The 26,814-nt window shown below is 33.1% G+C and overlaps 1 protein-coding gene and 2 long non-coding RNA genes across 13 annotated transcripts in view; 2 read left to right on the top strand and 1 right to left on the bottom strand.

Annotated features, from left to right (window-relative positions):
• The window catches only part of LOC143240697 (uncharacterized), a 41,696-nt gene extending 36,882 nt beyond the window's left edge, over window positions 1-4,814 (top strand). For all 3 annotated transcript variants that reach the window (XR_013021879.1, XR_013021881.1, XR_013021880.1), the window contains 3 exons: window positions 1,621-1,739; window positions 3,948-4,053; window positions 4,517-4,814. This is a non-coding gene — a long non-coding RNA (uncharacterized LOC143240697). The remainder of the gene's footprint in view (window positions 1-1,620; window positions 1,740-3,947; window positions 4,054-4,516) is intronic.
• Window positions 4,815-8,546: 3,732 nt separating this feature from the next.
• LOC143240777 (uncharacterized) lies at window positions 8,547-20,800 on the bottom strand. Of its 3 annotated transcripts, none has more exons than XR_013021953.1 (4): window positions 20,634-20,800; window positions 19,830-20,008; window positions 18,956-19,062; window positions 8,547-10,345 (listed from the first exon to the last, which is right to left on the bottom strand). It is a non-coding gene; the product is annotated as an uncharacterized LOC143240777 (long non-coding RNA). The 3 variants fall into 3 exon arrangements; XR_013021952.1 differs by lacking the exon at window positions 8,547-10,345 and adding an exon at window positions 17,040-18,654; XR_013021954.1 differs by lacking the exons at window positions 8,547-10,345; window positions 19,830-20,008 and adding an exon at window positions 17,040-18,654.
• A 1,333-nt stretch (window positions 20,801-22,133) lies between these two features.
• Window positions 22,134-26,814, top strand: part of LOC143240776 (uncharacterized) — a 246,700-nt gene continuing 242,019 nt past the window's right edge. For 4 of the 7 annotated variants that reach the window (XM_076483803.1, XM_076483804.1, XM_076483813.1 and 1 more), the window contains exon 1: window positions 22,138-22,439. In XM_076483803.1, the coding sequence (XP_076339918.1) occupies window positions 22,382-22,439 (58 nt within the window). In that variant the 5' untranslated portion in view covers window positions 22,138-22,381. Of the gene's footprint in view, window positions 22,440-26,814 lie in introns of all 7 variants that reach the window. The other 3 variants (XM_076483806.1, XM_076483805.1, XM_076483814.1) reach the window with 2 other exon arrangements.

Below are 26,814 nucleotides of genomic sequence, written 5' to 3'. Positions count from 1 at the left end.
CGACAGGACTTTGAAGAATGGTGCTTTTATGGTACTGTTTTAAAATTGTCACTAGCCATAAAATAGACTGATTAAAGTAGATAAGCAAATAAATAATAAATCTTGGCGTCGAGTGTAAATAGTTACCCTCTCCCTAGCCTTCTAAAAATATACATTTCACTCTCTCTCTCTCCAAAATTACCATCAAACAGGTGAAAAAAAAAAACAAATCTAATCAAAAACTTCTTAAGTTCGGAACCCTGTTGTTAACAGAACCAACTAGATTCTTTAGAATATATGATGGCAGTTTTTCTCCTTAAAACAGTGTTAATAATCTCCTTTATAATAACGCCATGGAATCTAGTTTAACAGCTTCTTGTCATCGCCTGCAAGCATTCGGTACAACGGTATCAAGTATCATTATTTACAATGATTGCTTAAGTTAATATCACGTGAAACTAAGCTCTATTTAATCAGGAGAATTTCACAAAATGTAGCAATTTTTTAAAAACTTGACAGAGAAACTACTAATCTAGTTTGCTTGGCCCAAACAATACTTTTGTATCTACACGTTCTTTCACCCTTTAGTTTTTTTTTTTTTTTTTTGTTCTAAGTCAACAATATTTAATCTAAAAAATTCTAAATGATAAAACGTTTAGACTGGTAACTCATGTGACGTTTTGGTCAGATTTGAGTGGTTTTTCTTTAATAATTTTTATCTTATATTTGAAAGACGATTTGACAACTGATTGTAGGCTATAAAAACATCTATCAGTGCACGAAATTTAAAAAAAAATCTGTAAAGGTTAGATATGTTTTTCTGTCAAGTAAAGTTTCCATATTTTCTGTGCAAAACATATGTTAAAGATGAGGTAAAATGAATTATTTTACCGAGATAAGTTATTGTGTATTGAAAATGCCTTGTTTACGTTTTATTAAAGACTTGTGGAAGTGGATCTCTCAACACTAGGTCCGGCATGGCCAAGCGTGTTAAGGCGTGCGACTCGTAATGTGACGGGCGCGGGTTCGCATCCCCGTCGCGCCAAACATGCTCGCCCTTTCAGCCGTGGGGGTGTTATAATGTGACAGTCAATCCCACTATTAGTTGGTAAAAGAGTAGCCAAAGAGTTGGCGGTGGGTGGTGATGACTAGCTGCCTTCCCTCTAGTCTTATACTACTACATTAGGCTAGCGCAGATAGCCCTCCTGTAGCTTTGCGCGAAATTAAAAAACAAACAAACAAAGATTAGCTCAAGAGTTGGCAACTGTGGGGAGTGATGACTAGGTGCCTTCCCTCTACTCTTACACTGCTAAATTTGGAACAGCTAGCGCAGATAGCCCTTGTATAAATTTGCTTGAAAAATCAAAACAAAATGTGCAACTCTAACCTGACTGCTTTAGTATACGAATAAAAGTTTATTACCCTCGCATTTGACATTTGCACAAACGCTTAAGAAATAATTTAAGGGTATTAGAGATTACTTTGAATATTATTTAGACACCAATTAAACTATTACGGGTAAACATATTCATGTTATAGTTAAATACTTAAAAATAAATTAGTATTGCATGTATATATTATGGTATATCTAATTATATATTTTCAGTTCCTTTATTTCAAGTCAACTGTTTCTTTTTGTAGACATGGTGCAGAAAGATACAACCAGTCTCTTGAAAATGATCGTTTTTTGTTCCATTCTTCTCACAGTAATTATAGGCGGAATTCATGCTGACTTCTGTCAACACTGGCCTGGCGGTTTAGTGAGTTCATAGAATCCTTGTTTCTATTTGTTTGTTTTATCGTTCTAAGTAAGGATTGTGTTTTACCTATTTAAATAAGTTAAATATACTTCGTTCAAGGCTTACACTCGTGGTATACCAAATATATTTAACGCTAAAACTGTAGAATGTTTTTGTTTACGTATATTAACGTTCAATAAAGTTACTTAGAAAAATATTGAAAGGTACTTCTAAAGTATAACGTTTCTTAGTAAAAGTGTATTTCTTTTTTTCATATAAGGTTGCTAAGGAGGCCTTAAATTACTTACCGTTTTCACTTAAATGTTAACACTTACCAATAAACAACATAATTTACCTTTACAACCGAAACGTTTCTTGTAATGTCAAAGAAGAGACTGTGATATATATATATATATATATCAGTGTATACCACCTTGTCAAAAATGAATATAAGACATCTTACACCTCTGTCTCGAAAGACGCTAGGTGTACATGGTGTCTACTGTCATATGACGAAAAACTAGCGCTACAAACACCTGGGAGAAAGATTTGTTTTGAAGCTCAACAGAAAGCTAATGAAACGTAATGGCCTCCCAGTGGCTCAGCGGTATGTCTGCGGACTTACAATGCTAAAATCCGGGTTACGATACCCGTGGTGGGCAGAGCACAGTCAGCCCATTGTGCAGCTTTGTGCTTAATTAAAAAAATGTGAAACGTAATGTTTTACTTAGTTTGCAATGGTTGACACTAGATGGGGTTTGTAAAGTTTCGTCGTTTATTTGATGTTGGTGTTGTTGTTTTGAATTAGGCACAAAAACCACACAATGGGCTATCTGTGCTCTGCCCCCCACGGGTATCGAAACACATCTTCTAGCATTGTAAGCCCGCAGACACACCCCTGTGTTACGAGTGGGGGGTTGTAAAAAGGGAGTGAAACACTGATGCACGTTTGTAATCGATCTTGATAAAATGTTTCACATTAGAATGTTCAGCCCCCCCACTTCCCAGGTGGTAGGTTTGAGAGCTTGTAACATTGAACTCCTGAGACAGATCCTGAAAAGTGAGCATAGATCAGAAATCCCACTGAGTAGTTCTGCGATTAAAACATAGAAAAACAGGACGATAATTTTAAATAAAATTAAGCCATTAAAAATATTAAGTTTTAAGTATCTTCTTTCAAAGACACCCAATGACTTTGGGCTTAAAATCGGGAGTTGATACAGAAAGTATGCACAGCGCAGATATCCCATTTCGCAGCTTTTTTTCTGCAACACAAACAAACAAAATTCTCTAGTAAGATCTCAGATGGTGATAAGTAAGTTACAAAAAAAAAAGGGTGGTGGTTATTGTTTTGAATTAAGCACAATGGGCTATCTGTTCTCTGCCCACCACGGGTATCGAAACCCGGTTTTTAGCATTGTAAGTCCACATACATACCGCTGAGCCACTGGGGGTGATGATGGAAACTTTTATGTGACACTTTAATGGTGTTTAAAATTGCTTGACGAAATTACATCGAAAGTAAACGACATCGAAGTTATGGATAAAATAGTTTTCCTGATAGTTTTGATATTACAATGGTTGTGATACCATGAAGGGCGTTGCTTGAACTAAAACACTTAAATCAACACATTCTTGAGTTCCGAAACTCCCTAGACAAAGCGTTTCAGCTACACTCTTTGATAAGAATGTTGTATACAAAGCTGTTTGTTTGAATTTTGCACAAAGCTACACATGGACTATTTGTGCTAGCTGTCCCTAATTTAGCAGTGTAAGACTAGAGGGAAGGCAGCTAGTCATCATCACCCACCGCCAACTCTTGGGCTACTCTTTTACCAACGAATAGTGAGATTGGCCGTAACATTATAACGCCCCCACGGCTGAAAGGGCGAGCACGTTTGGTGCGACGGAGATTCGAACCTGTGACTCTAAGATTACGAGTCGCACGCCTTAACACGCTTGGCCATGCCGGGCCACTGTATACAAAGCTTCTGGGTAAAAATGTAATGTTAGACTACGGCTTGTAAGCCTATGATATTAAGGATGCTTCAACTTTGACTGAACTAGTCTCACGGATTTTTTGGTTTACAAGAAACATTCCAGAACAGATATCAAAAGACATATTTAATTTCTCTGTATTATTTCTATTTTTTTAAAATTATTATAATTAATGTGACTCTAGTTCCCCATTTTTATTATTAAAACAATACAAAACAATTTGTTTTCCAGTGTGGAGAACCTGAAACATTACCTTGCTGTTGGCCATACCTTCGCTGTTCTTTAGGTTTCCCTAGAGTATGTGTGAAACATTAAATCTCCCGAAACAAGATAACAAGTAAGTTTTCTTAACCTTTCTTATGTTATATATATATACGCTTTTATTTTATATGACGAAATTAATTAATTTTGAATCAATTATGATTGCATTTTAAACATCATTCTAACTTAAAATAAAGAAGATGAATACGTTAATACTTTTTTTAAATTTAGCTCATTACGTAGTATTCTGAAGAATGATTTTAATTAAGTAATGATCCTCTATAAAGAATACAACACCATGTCGGCTACACGCCCGAGTGCAAACAGTTGTGTGAGGAACACAGAATGTGTAATTGAGGTATTTCTACGTTTGTCTCAACGAAAAACTTTATTTTTCAAATAAAGAAAGATTTCTGACTAATTATCACCAGTCTTTCTATGATGTGAAATCACATAAATCACCCTTCTGTAAGTCACTTTCTGCCGAAATAAGACGTGTTACACCATAATAACTGATATGTTTGTTGTTTTTTTTCAAGTATGGGCCTTCCGTGAACTTTCCTTGATTCGAACCTTACCTAAAGTACATGCAAAGAGGATGTATGGAGCTGATAGATGTCAAACTCACTTTATTACTTTATAACTAAATTAAACGTTCTGTAAAACCACGAGGAGAAAATCAACATTGTTTTTTCTGAACAATTTGTCTTTACTTTATGTATAATATCTGCTTTAATAATTGTAGTTACCAATGTACTGTATCTTTCAATTATACAATATCAATAGTTCTAAAATCTTTGAATGGTCATTAAATAATAAATGAATTTAATAATTAGAGTGAAGTGTATGTTGATACTTACTTAACTACTAGTTTGTTTGTTTTAATTTCGCGCAAAGCTACACGAGAGCTGTCTGCACAATTCGTCCCTAATTTAGCAATGTAAGACTAGAGCTAGTCATCACCACCCACCGCCAACTCTTTTACCAACGAATAGTGGGATTGACCTTCACATTATAAGGCTCCCACGGCTGAAAGGGCAAGCACGTTTGGTGTGACGGGGATTCGAACCCGCGACCCTCAGATTTCGAATCGAACGTCCTAACCATATGGTCAAGTCGGGCTACTTTACTATTAACAGTGATTTGAAATATTAAAAACTAGAATGAAGAATATGTGATACATCCAGATTTCTGAGTCATACTAAGGTATAATTAATTCCCTTTGTAGTCACACCACACTTACTTATGAAATACCACAAGCAGGAAGTGAAAAGAAAAATGGTATCTAATATTTTTAACCTAAGCAATGACGTAGGCAACATAAGCTTTATGACCACGTCACAGGTTCCTGAAGTTATTTCTAACTTAAAACTACAGACCATAGAAAGAACAATCAATCAGTAACCTTTGCCCTTTCTCAAGCCGCTATTATTAGCCAAATAGTTATAATATCCCTCCTCCTATAACTAAAAGTATAAAGTTTGTTCAACGGCATATCACGGTTCAAACATTGGACCTTCACATTCACAGCGAGACACGCAAACTGCCAAGGCAGACTGGCTTGAAAAAGTAAAATAGCCGAAAACGGACAAGAGTAATATAGTTTTCATTTTTTTTTGTCTTCTAAAACTGTGGTAAAAAACATGGTAAACAAAAAGACTTGTAAATCTTCACACTTAAGTTTAATATTTGAGTAAAATTAAGTGTTTGAAACTCGTAAGATGGCAAGATATTCTGAACCTTTTCCAATGTTTAAATTTGCCTTTTTCATATTTGTTCCATCCTAAATATTTCTCTAATTTCTTTGCTACACGGGACTTATTAGTGAGTTTGAGAGAGCTTATAGCATTAAAATTCAGGGTTATAGCCCATGAGAAACACTACGCAGCGGCCCGGCATGGCCAGGTGGGTTAAGGCGTTCGACTCGTAATATGAGGGTCGCGAGTTTAAATCTCCGTCGCACCAAATGCTCACCCTTTCAGCCGTGGAGGCGTTATAAAGTAACGGTCAATTCTATTATTCGTTAGTCAAAAGAGTATCCCAACAGTTGGCGGTGGGTGGTGATGACTAGCTGCCTTTCCTCTAGTCTTACACTGATAAATTAGGGACGGCTAGTGCAGATAGCCCTCGTGTAGCTTTGCGCAAAATTCACACAAAGACAAACACTACGCAAATAACCCATTATATAACTTTGCGCATAAAAGAAATAACAAAAAAAAACCAACACTTTTCTCATCCTAACTAGTAGAATGTAGTGATTGGTAATCATTATCAAATATCATTTTAAAAATACATAAGGGTACGATGCAAAATTATGCTATCAAACACTGAAAGAATTCCAGTGACAAAACCAGTAATTCACGTTCAAGAATTAACCTGTTTGTTTTAACGCATCGTTTCTATTTGAAGTGTTTACACCTCGTAGCTCCAGGGTCTATCGTTATCAGCCACGAACTTCGCTATTGACTCGCCTGGTAGTATTATTGTTGAGAAAAGTAATTATTTAACACATGTATTGGACATAAACAAAAAAAATTGTCCGAGGAAACCTCATGGAAAATGTACAATAAGAGCATTACAGTGTATTGTCATATTACTAATTTAGTATTTGTGGCGCCATCTCTTGAGCATAATTATATTTGTTATTATTCGTATAATTTCAAAGGAAATTGAACAAAATTACCATTATTTATCTTTACCAGTTAATTATTAAGTAGAAAAAATTATTCATTGGAAATTTTCATATTTTTTTACGTGTTTTCTCCTTTTTGTTTTTTTTTCTTCTTATTAGGATTTATTTATAATGATTACAAGTACCAGTCATAGCTTGTTTGAAATACTATGCACTGATTTTGTCTCCTTATTTCAGAAAACATTTTCCGTTCAATTTTTAGAATTGGGTCAGAGTTTCTATACTAAGGTGATTCCAGAAATGTTTTTTTTTTCTATGTTGTTGTTGGGTATTGAATCCCAATTTTAAACATAATAAGCCCTCAGACTTTTTAGTATGACACCAGGTGTTTCCAGTGATGGATGAATTAACATTATTTGTTTTAAAACAGGAATCGATAATTTTCTGAAAAATAAACGATGGGTTTATATTTTTGCCTTTTTTCGAGGGTGGGTGTGAAAGAATAGTCATGAAGGCCCAAATGGTTCCATTTTGTCTGTAAGTATACTGTTATTTTACTTGGTAATGTTTGAATTGTCTATATTTCAAAAAATAAACAAACTGGAGTACTTGTCAAGTCAGATGATGTCCCAAATATACAACATCCCTCAGTTTGTAGTGGGAGTCACTATGTCTTATGGGTAACATCTGGATCTTAAGAAAAATGGTACTGCTGTGATTATTATACATGTACATTGTAAAATTTTTTGATTATTTAAAATTACTGCAAATACTGGTTTACTTTAAACATTTGGTTTATTTAAATTTTACCCAAACGTAAACAAGGTATAGCCTTCCCTAATTTAGCAGTGAGCAACTAACTAGAGGGAAGGCAGATAATAAGTCAACCCATCACAAACCCTTTAAGTTCTCTGTTACTAATGAATATGATTAACCATAACATTATAATGCCTTCTCAACTGAAAAGGTAAGCATGTTTGATATTGAAGATCCGAACTAACAATTCACAGATTATGAGTCAAAAACCCTAACCACCAGGCTATATTACTTTAAACATACTAAGAACTCTATAGTAAAGGTGACACCCTTGTACTTGCATTACATTATTGCTCATGTTGAAATAAAGATTGTTGAAGTACATAGTCCACTGTTTTTGGTCTCTTTGTTTACTTCAGGCGCTGTTAAGGTTAAATAGAAATCAGATTTTTCTCCATAAAATATGATCTGGTAAGCCTATTGTCATTCCATGGTTCCTACCCAATTACCCAAAGGAAGATAAAAAATACCACAAAATGAAACCTCTGTAAACCCAGCTAGAACCATACTATAACTTTTATGTTGAGAATGATTTTTAAATCCTTTAAAAAGAGAGAGCACAAAATTCTGTTTGAGTTGTATCACAGTAGAATATGTCATCATACCAAATATCAACTTTCCAATTTAAGCTTCACTTCAAACAGATGACACTTCTTAAGACATCATTACTTACACAGATATGACACTGATTTTTAATCAACAGAAAATCTTTGCACTTTGTACTGTGAAACTCTGAGGTCATTAGGAATATTAACCGATAATTAATAAAATAACCAGAAAAAAAAAACAGTTGTTATTTTCTTCAAATATACTCTGCTAAGATGTACAACCACATGTTGTTGTTGACCAAACATTAGCCTCCTCAAAATGTTTCATCAGGAAAAACATGGGATAAATCCATTTTTCGAAACTAGCAAGTTTCCATAATTTTTTCTGAACATAATTTCCTCTGTAAAAATTTCCTTGTAATGTTAGAGCTTCAGTTAAATGGCTCCCTTTTTGGATATCCAACTTATAACTTGCAATCAGCAATACATAAAAGCTGATAGATGTAATGTTTTGTTTTACTTCTAAATGAATGAAACTGTATTTCTAATATCACACATGTATTTTTTATTCAATGTAAAAAAACAAACAATAATCAGAAACATATGTTTTACTGTCATATAAGCACTTTCCTGATACAAAACTGTAATTTTACAGATCAACTGAAAATTGTAAGAACTTTCTTTTCACACTAAACATGAAAAAAAATACCTAAACTAAATCAACTAAATCAGTTGTAGTGATTATTTTAATATGAAAGCAGAATTTCTGAATTAGGTACAATATTGTAACAATACAGATTTTTTATGGGCTTTACCAACTTGCTAGGAGTTTTGCAGTGAATATTTTGTCGTTTTTTTTACACTAAAGGGGACCTGTGCAATGATGAAAAATTACATTATTGCCAAATTAGAATGATTCATGAACAAACAGTCCATAAAAATTTTGCTGTTAGCATAACCAACTTTGTCAAAGCCAATTACAACTTTGGACTTGCCTATAAATTACACTCAATCTAACTGCCTTCCACAGTACTTCTATATATTAAAGCAAGTGAGTAACTTATATCACCAAATAAATGCTAAGCCGTTAATGAAAACGTGGCAGCAATTTCATCAATCTTCTTATAACTTAATGTTAATCAAGATAGTATCTTTCATGAAACTTAGCCAAAAATAAAACATTTATCTCTTAAATTTGGTGTATCAGATACCAAAAATTTTCTTTTTTTCTATCACTCTTACTACAGGGGAAAGCATGATAGCAAATTATATGTTAATTTTAACTGGAGCTACATGTACGTTTTTAGTCTTGCAAAGGATTTAACTACATCAAACATACATTTGCAAAAGTTAATAAAGTTTATTGCAGTTATCTTAATTAATAACAATCAGAAGTGAATAAAATCACAACATCAACATTAATACCTAAATATGTTCTTTGAAATTTGAACGTGAATTTTCCATAACATATCTGTGCACAAAATGTTCCAACTCATAAGCTGTCAAAAGAACGTGCCAGATGAAAATATTTTACAAAAGTTCTGGCTCCAAGATCTGATATTATTTTACTTTTGGAGTTCTTTTGTAATGAAATTCTAGCCATTACAGGTTGTCCAAATGTTCATGTGTGAATCATAACAGGCATATTTAAACCTTAAAATTAAGTGAAAGAGTATAGGGTGAAGATATAAAACAATTATATCCTTGACATGATATATTTGTATAAATGTTACTTCTCTGAAAAATTACCAAAGTGAACTGGTACTAAAATTGAATAGAAATATAGTTGACCCAGAATTATTAACATTCTAACTATACATACATAATAAAATATTGTAGAGTTACTACTCACTAAACTAAATGTTCTTATGATATGGAAATATGAATAAAAACTAATTTTTAAATTTTAAAAATTTAATCAGCATGCAACAGTTTGGATATTTTTTGTGAATATTTTATAGATAAAGTAGTTTATAAAATATTTACATTTCTAACATTATGAAAACTCTTGTTTTTTTTTTGCATTACGTTTTTAGAACCATAATTGAATTTGTTCAAGTATTCAGAATTTCAATTTTTTGTTAAAAATTTTGATAATGTGGAATGTTTTCCACTCACATTTCCTGCAGTTAATTACAATGCATTCACCTGAAAATTTAATTTTTGTCACTAATTTCTAGAATACTGTAAGAAAGACAAAAATAGGAAAACTTTGACATACTTCCAGTATTCTACAGTGTGGCCCATAAGTCCCTACCCACCCATATATCTTATGTATCCATGGTGTCACCAGTATTCTTGCGCTCATGTACCCACGTAATTGTCAAAATATGCTCTTCAAGTGTAAATGGGCTTACATCGGCCATATTTCTCTGTAAAAAAAAGAAACAAATTTATAATACATGCGTAATTGAATATAACATAATAACATATGGATGGGTAGGGACTTACAGGCCACCCTGTATACCAACATGTCACATTGCACATCATTTTGAAAACAGGCTTAATTCACTTTTATATTGTTTACCATTTCATAGGACAATATACTGAAACCACTATTATCCACCTCAGCTGTTCCATCCATTAAACTAATAAATAAAGAAAAAAACTTTCTTAAAGCTAGACTTCCTCAACATTCATATACTTATCAAACTTTGCCTTAAACTTGCTTAAATTTACAGCTTCCACAACATCTGATGGTAACTCCTTTCAAAAACCAACTGCCCTGTTAGAAAAATAAAGCTGCCTTAGCTATTTGTCCACTAGACCTACTATTCTTACTGTTAAATATGAAAAAAAGATAATTCATCAATGCTACCAATTCTCTTTACAATCTTAAAAACCTCAATTGGATCCCTTCTAGCTTGAGAGATTTCAGTCACTCCTTGTATGACAACCCTTCCAACCTGGACATCATTCTAGTAACCCTCTTCTGAGCTCTTTCCAACAATTCAATGTCCTTCGTAAGGTAAGGACCCCAAAACTGAACACAATACTCCAAATGTGGCCTTACCAGTGACCTATATGTTTAAATTACTTCTTTAGACTTGTATTCAATATTTCTGTAAATATAACATAAAATCCTATTTTCCTTCCATTAAAAATATCACAGTATTTAGGATGGCTTAAGAAACTGATCAATCATTACACCAAGATCTCTTTCTTTCATTTCGCTGTTAAGGTTATTCTCATCCAAATTAAATTTATAATTCAAATTATGATAACCCACATGCATTATCTCACATTTATGATAATTAAAACCCCATCTGCAATTTATTTGCCCAACTCACTAAATGATTTAAATCCATTTGTAAATCAGTAATATCCTTTTCATAGTTAACAACACCCAAGAGCTCAATATAATTAGCAACTTTAAGTAATTTATTGACTATTCATTCATCTATGCCACTAATATAAATAAAAATGAGCAAAGGTCCTAATACTGAGCCCTAAGGTACTACATTTGTGAAATTAATCCAACTTGACTGAACTCCATTTGTAACAACCCTCTGCTTTCTTTCATCTAGCTACTCCTCTACCTAATTTGCTAAGTTGTCCCCAATACATTTAGAGAATTTTTTTACAAGCCTTGTTTTTATGTGGCACTTTGTCAAATGCTTTCTGAAAATCCAAATATTCTAAATATAAACCCTAACCCTCATCTACATAAGCAGCAACCTTTTCAGAGAATGCCAAAAGATTTGTATATTGTCTATAATTTATCACCACCCTGGAAAAGAGAAGTGACATTAGCTAGCTTCCAACCCTCTGGTAACTGCCTACTATGCAAGGATTTACAAAGAATAGTAATAAGTGGCCAACATATCCAATCCTTAATCTCCTTCAAAACACTTGGGAAATATCATTTGACCCAGGAGCACTATTGTTCTTTAACTTTCTTTTTTGTTTCCTTAATAAGCACAGAATTAATGCAGTCATTTTATTCATTCTTGTTTCCATCTATCAGCTATTCATGTTGTGGAATACTGCTTAAGTCTTCATTAGTAAATCAGCAGAAAAAAAGCAAATTTTAATAATCCAGTCATCTCATAATCATCAGATACAAGCCTTCCTTTGTTATACCTCAAGGGTCTTACTCCAATCCTACCATTTTGTTTACCCTTAATGCATTTAAAGAAATCCTTACTATTAATTGTTACATTTTCAACCAATATCATTTCCTGTTTTACCAACTTTCTTGATGTTCTAAGCATTCTATTATACCAGTCAATTTAAGTTTCTTAAATCCATGATGCTTTTCTTTAAGTTTATCTCTTATACCTTCTTAGAGCCAACCTGAATTTTTTTTATTTGCAGATATTCTGTTCCTTCTATAAGGAATATGTTTAATTTAAATATTTAAAAAAATTTCCACATCTGATCAGTGTCTCCAGATAACTCGGCTGCCCAATTCACGATAAATAATTTTTGTTGTATCCCTTTGAAACCTGTAACCAAAATATCATTATTTCTTATTTCTATATGTAGCAAATCACTGAATTTAATGAAGCAATTATCACTTGCACCCAGATGCTCCCAATTCCCATCTCCTGGTTACAGGATCTTTAAATATACTTAAACGAATATCGTCAAAATTGCAATTAATCTCATCAATTTCTCCTGAGGTCCCATATTTATTTATTTATTATATAGAAAATGATTGATACTACAAATGTTTCCATCAGTTCTTTACACTAAGATTTGCAACATACATTTCTTAATATTATGCAAAATTTGAACACTAGTTGTAGTGAAAATTATAAGAACAAATCAGTTATTTGAGGGATAACACACTATTATGAAAAAAAACAAACTATGAAGAAATGTTAAAAACAGCATTTAAGTACTTTAGGTGGATCATTGTAAGTTTCTGTGTATGCATGTTACACTTAGAGAGGTTTTATTAATTAGGTAGCTGGTGTGCTATGTTTGTCGTCTTCTTCTTGTTATTTCCAACAGTTTTTGCTATTGGACAGGCACTACTGCAAACAGATGAATACTTACATGATATCTAAATATACTGTGGGTTCCTATCTTCTTACATAATTAAAATATTTATTATAAATTCGTAATATTTGTGCTGAATTTGTGCTGAATATGCACAGAAAACTGTTGAGCTGATTTTTGTTTCTTCAAGTTACCTTTTTTTCTTTGTTGTTCTAGTTGTTATGGAGTTCTGAAAACATTGTTTAATACAGCATTGCATAAGAATGTCTACGGTAGAGTCCTTTAGTGGTTCTTCCAATGAAATCTAGAGATTACAGCCTCAACTATATTGTAATTAGAAAGACTAGTCAAATGTATAGTTCTAAACATACTGGATAAATGCAAGATTTCTTTGGAAACTAAAGAATATGAAATTTAAAACAGTCTGCTATATGTTTCCATCCTGAACTGCTGAATATGGAATAAACAGCAGAAACAATTGCGCAGCATAGTAAGAACTAAATATACACACAAGCTGTTTGTGTTATATTAACTAATAAAGATTATACCTTCTGCTCTACATCTATTCTGATTATTCACTTTAACATCAACATAGTTAAGTAGAAATATCAGCTCCTTAACTCGTATCTAGGATCCCCAGTTATTTAGTGGACTTATCCAACAATTCTAACAATAACTTAGCTCACATGAATACACCTAATTTGTGGACTTATTTAGATTTACAGTATTAATAAGCTGTGTGAATCTCAAGCAAGAAGCTGGTGTGTTTTGTTTTGTGTCATGAAAGTAATGACTTACTCTGTTTTTCTTTGTGCTTAGTTTCATCAAATTTTATTGGTTATAATGTTTAACATAATTTTGAATAAAATTTTCAATCATGTTTTATGTTCAAGAGATTATATTGCATCATTAACTTAATATACAGATTTTGGACTAATCTAAATTGGTTGAACCTCGTTAATTTTTATTAGGATCACAACCAAAAATGTCATACACAGCAAAGGCACCCAAATTATGAGATAATTGAATCTAAGAATTACAGGTTTTAGTGTTCTTGATTAGTGATTTACTTTGATAAATAATTTCAGTAATTTTATTGTACTGAATTAGCTTTATTGATTTATAAGTTCCTATTTTTCATTTTTTTAGTTTTTATCTATGTATTTAACTTACTTTCAATCAAAAATTCTTAATGCTTTATTTTAGATTCATAATTTTCAGGTTTTATATAGAATCAGATTTGTTTCAGTAGGTGTCTGTGACTTGTTAGCTACAAATATCAACAATAAATTGACAGCACCAAACCTACTTGTTTTAGAATAATATATTAAAAATAGGTCAAATGTATGTACAAAAAAACATCATTACATTATAGGTTACCACAGTTGAATTTATGGCTTGAATAATATCTTTTTCATCAATAGGCTACACAATCTTTTTTATTTACCTTAGAACCCTGCAAACGAGTTTAATTATTATTCTCTACTCTGTTATTACAATACAGTCTATGATTACAACACTTTAAAATACCACTATACACTCTTTATAGTAAACTTGCAAACACAGCCTAGATCTAGATCTATATCCCTCACTAACTTACTTTTACAAACTTAACTTCCTCTCTGTACCTGCAAATATTTGAAACATGCAACAAAAAAAATCTAGAAATATCTAGCCTACTAGTAGTAACAGTACAACACATAATGAGAAAAACTCAGAAGGATGTTGTAAGATAATGTCAACAATATTACAACATTTATACTGCATGTGCAACATACAATTGGTAAATAGTTTCAAAACTTGTCATAAGTACCAGTTTTAAAATAACTAACTTTAAACTCTCTTGTTATGAAAACTAAACAATCATTAACAATTAGATAATATCTCTTAAACTAAACAATCTCTTGTATCCAATAATAATAAAAATAACAATGAATAAAAAAACAGAAGTAATATTTTTCTACATAACTATTATGAACTTGGATGATATTGAACATTGTTTGAATGAGAGTTTTAACAATATAATAGATATAATGATTTGATAGTGAACATGTGAAAGGGTCTATAATTCTAAATAGGTTATGATACAATATTTATAACTCATCACAAATGTTTATGATACTAGATAAACCTGGTGAAACATTGTGAGTAAATGTTTTACTACGTACAACTGAGAAACACTTATAGAAAAATTTTCATTCTATTCTGTGGGAAATTCAATGGCATTCTTGACATTTATTATGGGTTTGAACATTCTACATGACATCAGAATCTTTTAAAAACTTTCACTCCTATACTTTTATTTGCTTAGATGTTATTCATGTAATAGTTAAGTGAGCATCATTGGTTTTACCTCTTGTAACTAAGTTTTTATTACATATAGTTAATACAAGCTACCTAACAGTTCCATATGTATTGTGTGACACTACATCATCATTTATATTGGCTTTTTTCATAATTTATTTCTTTGTAATTTCTCTGAAAGAAGGTATAAAGTTGTGTGGAGGGTCACCTGTTTTAACCACTTAGTCACTATACAGTCATGTTGTCAATCAGCATGTCAGTAGGTACTAAAATGACATTACATATGGAATGCTCAAATGTTGCAATTTCTGCTGCAGTGATATCAGTAAAACATGTACATGAAACATGTAAAGAATTATGTACCCTGTAGGCTACAACACAACATGACACATGAACCTTTTCACTGAATTTTAGTTTTTATTTACTTTTGAAAAAGAATGCTTTAGGTGACCCTGCACAAGTATATCTAATATTAATATTTGTTTTGACCTTCCTTTCTACATACAAATTAGTTTTGGGTCGTGTTATTTCCTTTTTTTAATGCACAAAGTTTATAAAATATAAAGGCAACACTGTGTAATGAAAATAATTAAAGTGACCTGTCTTGACTACTCACATAAGAAATCTGGTAGATAAAGTTTTGGTGGCACCAGCAAGGTGTTTCGATGACCATGAGGTTAAACCTACATAGGTTAAACTTTTTTCCCAGCATAATGCCTATAAATCACTTCTAGTACTAAAGACACTCTGAACTGAAGCATGTTCCGGACTTCAGTTTGGCATCATTGTAAACAGTTTCATACATTAAAATCTAAAATACATTATTCATACTCATAGATGTAGATTTTTTACACCCGATGGGGAGAATGATTTTTGTAACCACTTATGTGGACTGTTTAATTTGCAAATTGGTAATCTCTGATTACGTGAACCTGAAAGTTGTAAACATGCAGTCACAGAGTCATCTTGTTGCCACAATACTTGCATATATACTTAGGCCTACTGACTGATACTTACGAATTATCGCTTAGATCGAAAAGCTTAGAAGCACGCCTATATTAAAGATGTACATTTTGGCTACTGAAAAAGCCTATATCTAAGCCTAATTATGTAATTTGATTGGTAAGAACACAAGAATCACAAGAAAAAACACACAATTTGTAGGCCTGTGATGCAATAAAACAATTCAACAGACCAAACTGTAGGGGGGATGATTGTATGCACCATACCCCTCACCTAAAATGAAGGGGGGATGTATACCCTTCATCCCCCCAGGATCTATGCCCCTGTTCATACTGGAAGGTAAGAATTAAACCCAAACATTTTACAAACATATTAGTGTGTGATGGTACAGGGCAGTCGTGGATGGTCTATTTCTTATTCAATAGAATGGATTCTGTTTCTAAAGGTAAAAACAGTAAAGCAAAAATAATGTTCATAAGGAGTATTGAAGTAATTAATTATGAATATTTTCAAAGTCATCATTTTAAAACACAAATAAAAACCTTACATATTAAGTGTCTGGATCTTTTTAATCTGTTTTTTTTAATTGCTTATTGTTTTTACCACTGACTTCCTTCTCCACAAACTCTTTCAAAAGTTCCATCTACGTGGGATAAGAAACTCAGATCTGAGCATATCTGAACGTGAAGACAACTGAGGCAATGTTTACAGTCAAAACACACTTTATATATAGAGATGTACTGAGTTTTATATCTATTTAATGAATATACAAAACTTGTACATTCTATTTAATTCACAAAGTATGAATAAGATGATAAATAATATGATGAATTCATCAACAGATGAATTAATAGACAGTATACAGACAGCACAAACTACATAATATACCAGTTTTGCTAATATCAGTCAGTAGCATGTCTAACACGTTTCAGATATGTACTTGATATTGATACAATATGATATTGTTTATCACATTCAAGAGATCCAGAGCAAAGGCTTAGGTCATTCAGATGTCTTGATCATCTAATTATTACACTTTAAATTAGTTGATAACCAGCAGCTGCTCTCTTCTGTAGAGTCAGGCTATGGTCATTTGACTCTTTTTCTTACCATTTTCTGGCATTCAGTTGAGATGTTCATTGTAGAACACAATTCAGTAGCTTTATTTTGAGACAGGACAACCACAATGCCTCCCTTCTTTGCTAAAGAATAATGAGGGAACATTCATTTTTGCTGCACATTGATCCAGCCCAAAACTACATTCTTGTTGAATTTTCTGGTCGTCATTTATTTTTTTCAGCACAGGGTTCCAAAAATATATACATGCAATGAAATTATCTGTGACTCCATCTCCAAGTTCTTCAAGTGCATCAACCACCCCCTCTTGATGGCAGCAACAGCATTGTGCTTTGTGCTCCACTCTGTATTGGAACCTTACTTGTGATGTGCTTTTAAAGAATCTACAATCTATAGATGGAAGATGAAGAACTCTCCATTGTTCCTGCAGCACACATACACACTTGGTTCAAACTGTGGTTGTTGCACGGACAAAAACTGCATTTGGAATGATAATCAGAGTTTGTTGCTGGATTCCACAGTGCACTCCAACCATTACAGAAGCTTATTTGATTTGTTTTTGCTTCTGCAATCTTTCCTTCAAATGAAATGAAGTCAATGAACAACTCTTTCATTTTCACTCTACCATTGAATTATAAGTAATGAATAATGTGATATCAGGTCAACATGAGATACATCTATTTTACTTTAAAACATGATGGCAAAGTATTTGGTTGTACTCATTATATTGATGGTGGTAGATCACACATTACAGCTAATGAGAATGATTATTTCATTCTACACTTGTGAGGACAGATATGAGAAAGTTTGGATTGTTGCCACTTGGATATTTGTTCCCAAATGAATGAGGAATCATGCTTTCACAAAAGCTTCACCAGTTCAAGAAATGTACTCAAGTCGATGTCATCAGCATTCCCTATGTCCCGAATGGAAGGTTTTCTTTGTCAATTTGCTGTTGAAGTTTTTTGTCTGATGACATTCTTCATGATGCAAGTAAGAAAGATCTTTTTATTGTTTAGAAGTATAGATATAAACAAAGCTATTTTTGTACTCTCAAATGCAAGGGTTTAACTTAGGTAAAGTTCTGAACCTTTCCTCTTTTCCAAAGGCATTATTTTTAGTATTGTAGAGTCTGCAACAAAAGCAATAAAGAGTTCCTTTAAGGAGAGTAAACAACAGGCATGATTTAAGCAGCTTTTCACTACTTTTCACTGGCATGGATTAATTTTCATTGTCAAGAAGGAATGGTTCATAATGATTTTGTAGAGCTTTCTGACACCACCTAATAAGCTCAACTCATAGTCTATCCTGCATCAAAGTAAGGCCAACTGTCCACATCACAAAAGACAATTGGATCCAGTCCAACACATATCTCATTGTTTCATTCCATCTGTGTGTTCCCATTGGAAATATTGGACAGGTGGATTAAAACATATTTTAGGTCATTATTATACAATATAAATAAAATATAATTATGTATATTCATAAGCAAACAAAGTCAAAATATAATCAAGTAATGTTACAAGGATTTCACACCAAAATATAGGAGCAAGAATTCAATTATTTATTTTGTTTATGAATATTTCATGATAAAAAATCAAAAATTTATAAAATGTTTTCGATATAAAAGACATGAAAAAATAATTTATTTCTATTGATGTGTAAACTTATAAAAAAGTGGTTTTTCCTACCTTTAAAGCAATTCAACAGATAAGGAACTTTTATTAATCCATAAAAAAATTAGTACATATATTCTTGATAAACTAAACCATGATCCAGGTCATCATGTATCTTTCAGCTGAAAAAAATAAAATAAATAATTATATATATATTTCACAGTAAATAAGTCAAAGTATAATAAAGCTATAGAAATTCCTAATAAACAAATAACAAGAGTCAAAATAATTAATTATATTTGTCTTAAGATATTATGTTAGGTTTAATATATTTTAATCTTGTCCCTTAAGGATTTTTAAGAATTAAAAGAGCACTTATAACAGTATTTGAACCACAAAATAGTCATAATATCCACTGTTGCTGATGCATTTTGCTTAAGTCAGAGGTTTTCAGGCCAGGTGGGACACAATAAACTCAGTTAGAGTAAGAACATTATTTATACAAGTCATTTGTTACAACAACAACTGTTATGGTAAGCTCTTTACAATATGGTAAAACATGATTATAATTAATTATATGCCTTATGACAAATAAGACTAATTATAATCATACTTAACGAGCTTATACAGGGTGTTCGTAAAGTCACTGTGCAGTTTTGTAATCAGCATTCATTCAATCTATTTCAAGCCAGCACCTGATGGCGGTGTTTAGATACAAAATAAGAAGGATCCAGGCCTGTATTGATGCCAACGGGGTCACTTTTAACATTTTTAAAATTGTTATTCATATTTACCTCCTGTATTCTATATTAAAACATGTCTGTTAATAAATATATAAGTGCACAGTGACTTTCCAAACACCCTGTAAATGTTGTTCATACCAAAATGAGAGTCAAAACAGACACTATATCAGAACATGTGACAATACAAAGTAAAATTATTTCATTACCTTCAGACACAATATCTCTTGCAGGTCAGACAAGCATTGTACATCATATTCTCCCATTATTACAAACAAGGCCCTACACAAGACACCAGTTTTTCTTGCAGTAATTTTAATTTTTATTAATATTTCTTCAGATTCAAACCCGAAACATCTTCCTCATCGGGAGAATGCTGTACCAACTGCTATAAATGGTTAGGAATTACAAATAAGATGACCTATACAACCCAAGCTGCCACAAGAATATAATTGATACAAATAAAATTCCTCTTTCATACAAAATATGCAAGAATATCAAATTAAAAGTACTGGGATGAGTGAAAGACTGTCATTTTATAAGAGTTATTCACAATATAAGGCAAGAACTAATGAACAAACAATTTATTTTCATAGAAAAGATATGTAATAAAAAGTCAAATCTTGTGAAAAACAGAGAAAATAATTTTTTGTTTTAGCTAATATTTATTTTAAACTTAAATGACACTTTTATTATTCTACTCAACCTATAAAACAGAAGTTTAAAATAACTTAAGTATGTAGCCATAAACATCAGCTTCAATTTCCTTTAAGTTTCTACATAGAGAAACAGTAACATAGAGAAAACAAAATTAAATATAAAAAATATGTGAAACCATAAAAAATAATAAACCTCATGCACTCTTTTCCTATAAAATAAAAATAAATTTCCATTGGCATGTCTTACAAGTACTGGTTCTCTTTGTTCTCTTAAAAACACTGATTCTCTCTGTTCTATAGATAATGAAATTGCAATTACTGTCATTACTGAAACAGATAATGAATAACAAAAACCTTATTCCAGATCTTTGTAGAACCCAAGTATAACATATGTTATCTTCATCAATATTATCACCTACATACAATTTTTTTTGTTTATCAGTAATCCCCTATAGCCACACTTCCCTCTTAAGGCACTCTTGCAAGTTGGTGATAAATAGAGGTTTCTTCTACTGGAAGTCGAGACACTATTTAGGTAGGGTGAGGAGATTGTCTCACCTTGTGCTTTTTATTATTAATTCATTTCGGGAACGAAAAAATTCGTATTATATATATAAGTGTGTGTGTGTGTGTGTGATTTTTGAATAGTTATTAAATAATATAGAAAATATTTAGAGAAATTCTCCCAAAACAGACTGATTCCCGGATTTAATCTTAAAAACTAAAGAGCATCCACTAGTCTCTGCACCTCTGACAAAAGTTACACTCTTCCCCCTATTAAAACTGAAATGGTACTTCTAATTTGAATACTGCAGACAGGATGTTTTCTCAGGTGTATATTTCAAAATTGTTGCTGTTTGTTATTATTAAAGACAAGAATTGGTATAATTACAAACAAATATTTTAAAATTTCCTGATGTTAATTAAAAACTGAGTTATTTATTCGTAGTTCTATATAATATTTTGGTATCAGTGTTAACCATAACACAAGCTTTACTTTATAAATAAACAATATACTAATTTCTTTTATCATCAACAACACTTTTGCAATATCAAATAATGTTAAAAAGGCCTTATTACATGTTAGTAACGGACTATTGAGAAATTATAGTACCGGTTTTCTTCAAAAATAAACGAACATAAGTTTTATTTCCAGCCAATACCAGGTTGTTGTTTTTTTTATCTCAAAAGTCACTCTTGCCTCTCCAGATGGCGTTGTTTCATATGTCAAAATCGTAAGCCTAATAATATCAGATACGCTAAGACCGATACTATATAACTCGTAAAGATTAGTCTTATCAGTACAACTGCTTGGTGCTAAAAATAATATCGTTTCCAATTGCAGTCAGTTATGACTAGTTAACGTAGGTCTAATGCAGAAAACCAAACCCTATGTAAAACTTATTTTCAAGGCAGCTTCTAAAATATTATATTTGCTTGCAATTATATTTAGGCTAGATATAAAGGATCATTCTACATTTTTACATATTTTTCATTTGAAAACTTCAATTCATCGCAATCAGGCATAACTGGTATATACTGATGATTTTGATTACGGCTACCCTAAACTTACGTTAAAAATAAAATGAAACATAATTTTCGTTATAGGTTCGTGTACAACATAATAGTACAATTAAATTCACAAACTATTTTTATAGTTGTTTAGCTCCGTTGAAGAAACATTTAAAATTAATATTAAAACTTGTTTGCTCTCCAAAACATTAATCCTCAAACCTGAAGTTATTCTACCATGAGTCGTTTAGGCGGAGCAACCTGATAGGTGGGAAGTCATTGACCAATCACGAGCTTCTTTATTCCTCCAATAGCGAACGTTCTCATGTGGCGACTCATTGATTAGATTACTTGCTTGTCACCGTATTCTTATGGGTGTGGGGCAGAGAGAGCGCATCAGCCCTCAGGTTAATCTTGTATAGCGGTGTTTGAGATACCTTCAAGAGAAGTTTCTCATGGTGCACATCACCAACTCAAAAAGTTTAGTTTCTTTCAAAAGTGGCTTGTTAACTAATCAGCTGGTAGCGTGGGTAGTTTAAACTGCTGGGAACAACAAAAACTTAAACTAACATCATCGTAAGTATGAAATCATGGCAGATCAAGGTCTCAGGTGCACACGAAGAAAACAACCGACTCCTCGTCGAAACGGTAGGCATAAATCATTTTAATATAGCAGTAGCACTTAAGTTTAATTTATATTTATTCAAATATATAAATCAGCCACCCAAGCTATACATTTTTTGTTTGTTTTCAGCTAATTGTTATTTCAAATGTTCATAAAATAATTTTATCTACAAATTGTTTTCAGTTCTCGAGGTTATCAAAAGGTGGCATCTTTTTGTCTTTAAATTTGGTAATGTTTACATTTTAGTTCTTTGTTTTCTATTATTGGGAGTACTGTGGACTAAGTAACAACCTTATACATATAATTTTGTATATATAATTTCTTCAGAGCCTTTTTGTAGTAGGCTTGTGTTTACATTGACTATCTCAAAATAACCGTAAGAATTTCGTAAAACTTAAACTGTCCTTTTCAAACGTTTGACTGAACTATTAATCATAAACCTTGGATGTTCAAGTCGCTCTCTAAACTGGAGCACGTATATATATATATATATTTGCACGTGATTATTTCACGACGGCTTTGAGCGCCCCCATGCATAAAGGGCTAAGGTTTGATAAGAGGTCGACTAACACTGAGTTGGATTGTACTGTTGACGAGTGCACTTTTCGGAATCGTTAGCCCTACATCCTGTCTTCTCTCACATCAGGGAACGAATTGAGGCCTACTCTTTCGTGCCTCTGTGATATCCTAAAGCAATACGTTTGATGTTTTTCTCTTGGTCTGTGAGATTTCGACTGGATGAAAAAATAATAGGATGAAATATACTCTTCTCCTACCATCAATATGATTCTTTAACACATAGTACATGAGGTATACAAACTAAGGGTATCGTATGTTTGATAATATAGATAAATTTAAGTAATTACATGACCCACGTAAGAAACTGAAAACCTCGAGTAAATTCAATAGTAAAAGCGATTAAAAACGTTCGCGTACTTTTATAAGCACGTTATTTGCAAATAATTAATGCTACTCCATATTAACATATAGTTAAAAAAAAGTTGGATTTGTTAAAATTATTATTCAGAAAAGATGTTAAGCGCAATTAGAGCATTATCGAAACAGCTAGCTATAAACATATACACATGTATAATATGATATATGGAAAGCATTCATTGGTTGTTGAGAGTATTCGATTAAATAGAAATCAGTAACGATAGGAAGGGGTCACTTCAATGATTCACTTACCATTAATGCAAATTTCTTCTACCACGCAAGACCGTCAGTTCAGAAAAAAAGATGAGGGGGTAAAAAAGAAAGCTGACGTCATTTGCCGTTTCAGCTGGGGCTCTATGCTACGTGTGTGTGTGTGTCAATCCAGCGTGACTAGAAAGTCATACACAAACTGTCATTTTGGGCCACGTTCCGAGTTTGAGGGGCCGGATGCCCTATCATTAGTGGTGAATATTTATTGTGATGTGATACCACCATACTTTAATTTGTCGAAAGTTGTTGGTAATTATACGGATCCACTTTTTATAATGAATTCAAATTCCAATATGTATGTTCGTCCATCCATTAAGGTCATGCACATGTATGTAATGTATGTATATATTAGCCAGTAAGTTCTTCATGACTTAGCGACTGGATGTCTTTGAATTAAGTTTTTGTTGTTTTTTTATTTTAAATATACAGAACTCAGATTGTGCGAAATCATTGCCGAAATGTATTGTCGTATGTAGAATTACCAGATATACTGTTGGCCAAAATCTTAAGGCCAATGAATACAGGGAAAAAAATATGCATTTTGCGTTGTTAGACTAAACCACTTATTTGAGTAGAGCTTCGAAAGATGAAAATAAGAAAAGGGGAAAAAAAACAAAACGTTGTTAGCATTTAATAGGGAAAAAGTGAACACTATGAAAGTAGCCTAAATACTAGTTGGTCAAAAGTTTAAGACCATACCAAAAAGAAGTCCTAAACAGGGTAGGAAATGCCCAATAAGAGGTCTCCGTAGTGAGCTACACGACCGTCATTGCGAATAACTACAAATATTCGCTTTGGCATGGCCGATATAAGCGTTTGCAGAAGGCTGGCTGGAATATTATTCCAAGTGGTGAAGATGGCTTCACGAAGATCATGCACTGTTTGGAATTGACGTCCATTTCTATGGACTTCCCTTGCCATCCACCCCCAAACATTTTCAATGGGGTTCAGTTCGGGCGAGCACGCTGGATGATAAAAAAAAATCACGTTATTCGCCATGAAATGTCCTTTGTCCTGCGGGCATTGTAGATTACAACGTTGTCCTGCTGAAAGATCCAGTCATTTCCACACAAACGAGGGCCGTGAGTCAATAAAGATGCTCTCTCGAACATGCCAATGTAACCAGCTGCTGTTTGACGTCCTTGTATAACCCAAAGCTCCATTGTTCCATGGAAGGATAAAGCACTCCAGATCATAATGGAACCTCCTCCACTGTGTCGTATAGAAAATGTCTCCGGTGGGATATCCTTATCGTACCAGTAACGTTAGAAGCCATCTAGACCATCCAGGTTAAGTTTATTCTCATCACAGAACAAAACCTTCTTCCACTTTTCTACGTCCCATGTTTGGTGCTTCTCAGCAAAGTTTTAATCGAGCTGTTCCGTGGTGTGGAAGGAGGCGTGGCCTTTGAAGACGTTTACAGTTTTTAAAGCCTTTCTCTCGTAGATGCCGACTTATTGTTCTTGAGCTGCATTCTGCACCCGTAAAGGCCTTAATCTGGTTCGACGATCGGCTGGCGTCTTGCTGGACAACCCGTCGAATCATCCTGCTCAACGCCGGCGAAATTTTCTTGGGCCAACCACTTGAAATTCTCGTTCCGTATCCCTCAGGGTCTTTTAAGATATTTGCAAGAGCAGTTTTACTTCGCCCAATCTCACCGGCGATGGTACGTTGAGAGAGACCTTTCTTTTGCAGCTCGACAATTCTGCCACGTTCAAACTCTGTCAACTTTTTAGCCTTTGCCATGTTTTTATCCAATGTAACACAGGAGATGTCAGTGAGAGATGTTGACAACGCTAATGCTTGAACACAAATGACTAAATTTCGTTACGTGTTTACCGAAGCTCTGCTCAAATAAGTGGTTGAGTCTAACAACGCAAAATACATATTTTTTCTTTATGTTCATTTGCCTTAATATTTTGATCAGCACTGTACCTTTCAAATTATTTTCCATCTTGGAGTTTTAGAATATACAGTAACAAACTTTAACCAGCATGAAGCATACTATAAAATCATATCTCACTGACCTGGGCCCATAAACATTAAGGACCATAAATATACAACATGATAAAGTTTCAACATGTCGGATTTTCGATAGGTCTTAACACCCCCCGCACCAAATTTTGAAATGCCCGCCACTGTCTGTCACACCTATCTCTCCAATAACATCCCTGTTGTCACATGTAGGAAAGATTTGGTGACAGAAAAAAACAAAACAAAAAACGTTCCAAATGAAGTTCCCTAAAACTGTGTTAAAGATCAAGGGAAAAAAATTATTTAGAAATATAACCTGAAAATATTTCTTTAAGTAGTACCCTTCATATCATGTAAACTTCTACTGAATTACATTTTTGAACATAAGGATAGTTCCTGTCGTATTGTACGTATTTCTATATCTTTAAACCCAATTCATTTGAAACAAAAATCATGATATCCAACTGACACTTTCCTACATCTTTTTCATAATTTTTTTGGGGGTTTCATTTTCCATACTCCATTTTCCTTCCCATCAGGGGCCCGGCATAGCCAAGCGTGTTAAGGCGTTCGACTCGTAATCCGAGGATCGCGGGTTCGAATCCCGGTTGCATCAAACATGCTCTCCTTTTCAGCCGTGGGGGCGTTATAATGTGACGGTCAATCCCACTTTTCGTTGGTAAAAGAGTAGCCCAAGAGTTGGCGGTGGGTGGTGATGACTAGCTGCCTTCCCTCTAGTCTTACACTGCTAAATTAGGGACGGCTAGCGCAGATAGCCTCGAGTAACTTTGCGCGAAATTAAAAAACAGACAAACAAACAAACCTTCCCGCCAGACCTTTTGTTCATGTTACAGTGTATATGTTTTGATATTTCAGTTCGTATCCCAAGAGTCTTCTGGGAGATTGAAAGCATTTTTTTGCGTAACCTGTGTATATCGGATGATGTATATATACATATATATGAACACTTTCAAGTGACATTTAACTTCATGCATTACAAACAATGTAGACAACACTCAATGTCTTACTGTTGTTCATTTACTCAGATTATGCCATAAAGTTGTGCTGTGCGTGTGTGTTTTCTTGTAGCAAAGTCACAACGTGCTACCTGCTGAGTCCGCCTAGGAAAATCGAACCCCTGATTTTAGCGTTGTAAGTCCGTATACTTACCGCTATGCCAGCGGGGGACCTAAAGTTGTGCTTCCTTCAAGAATGGCT

This window comes from Tachypleus tridentatus, chromosome 13, assembly GCF_004210375.1.
Source record: "Tachypleus tridentatus isolate NWPU-2018 chromosome 13, ASM421037v1, whole genome shotgun sequence".
Classification (NCBI taxonomy): domain Eukaryota; kingdom Metazoa; phylum Arthropoda; class Merostomata; order Xiphosura; family Limulidae; genus Tachypleus; species Tachypleus tridentatus.
This window is presented reverse-complemented; position numbering and strand designations above follow the sequence as displayed.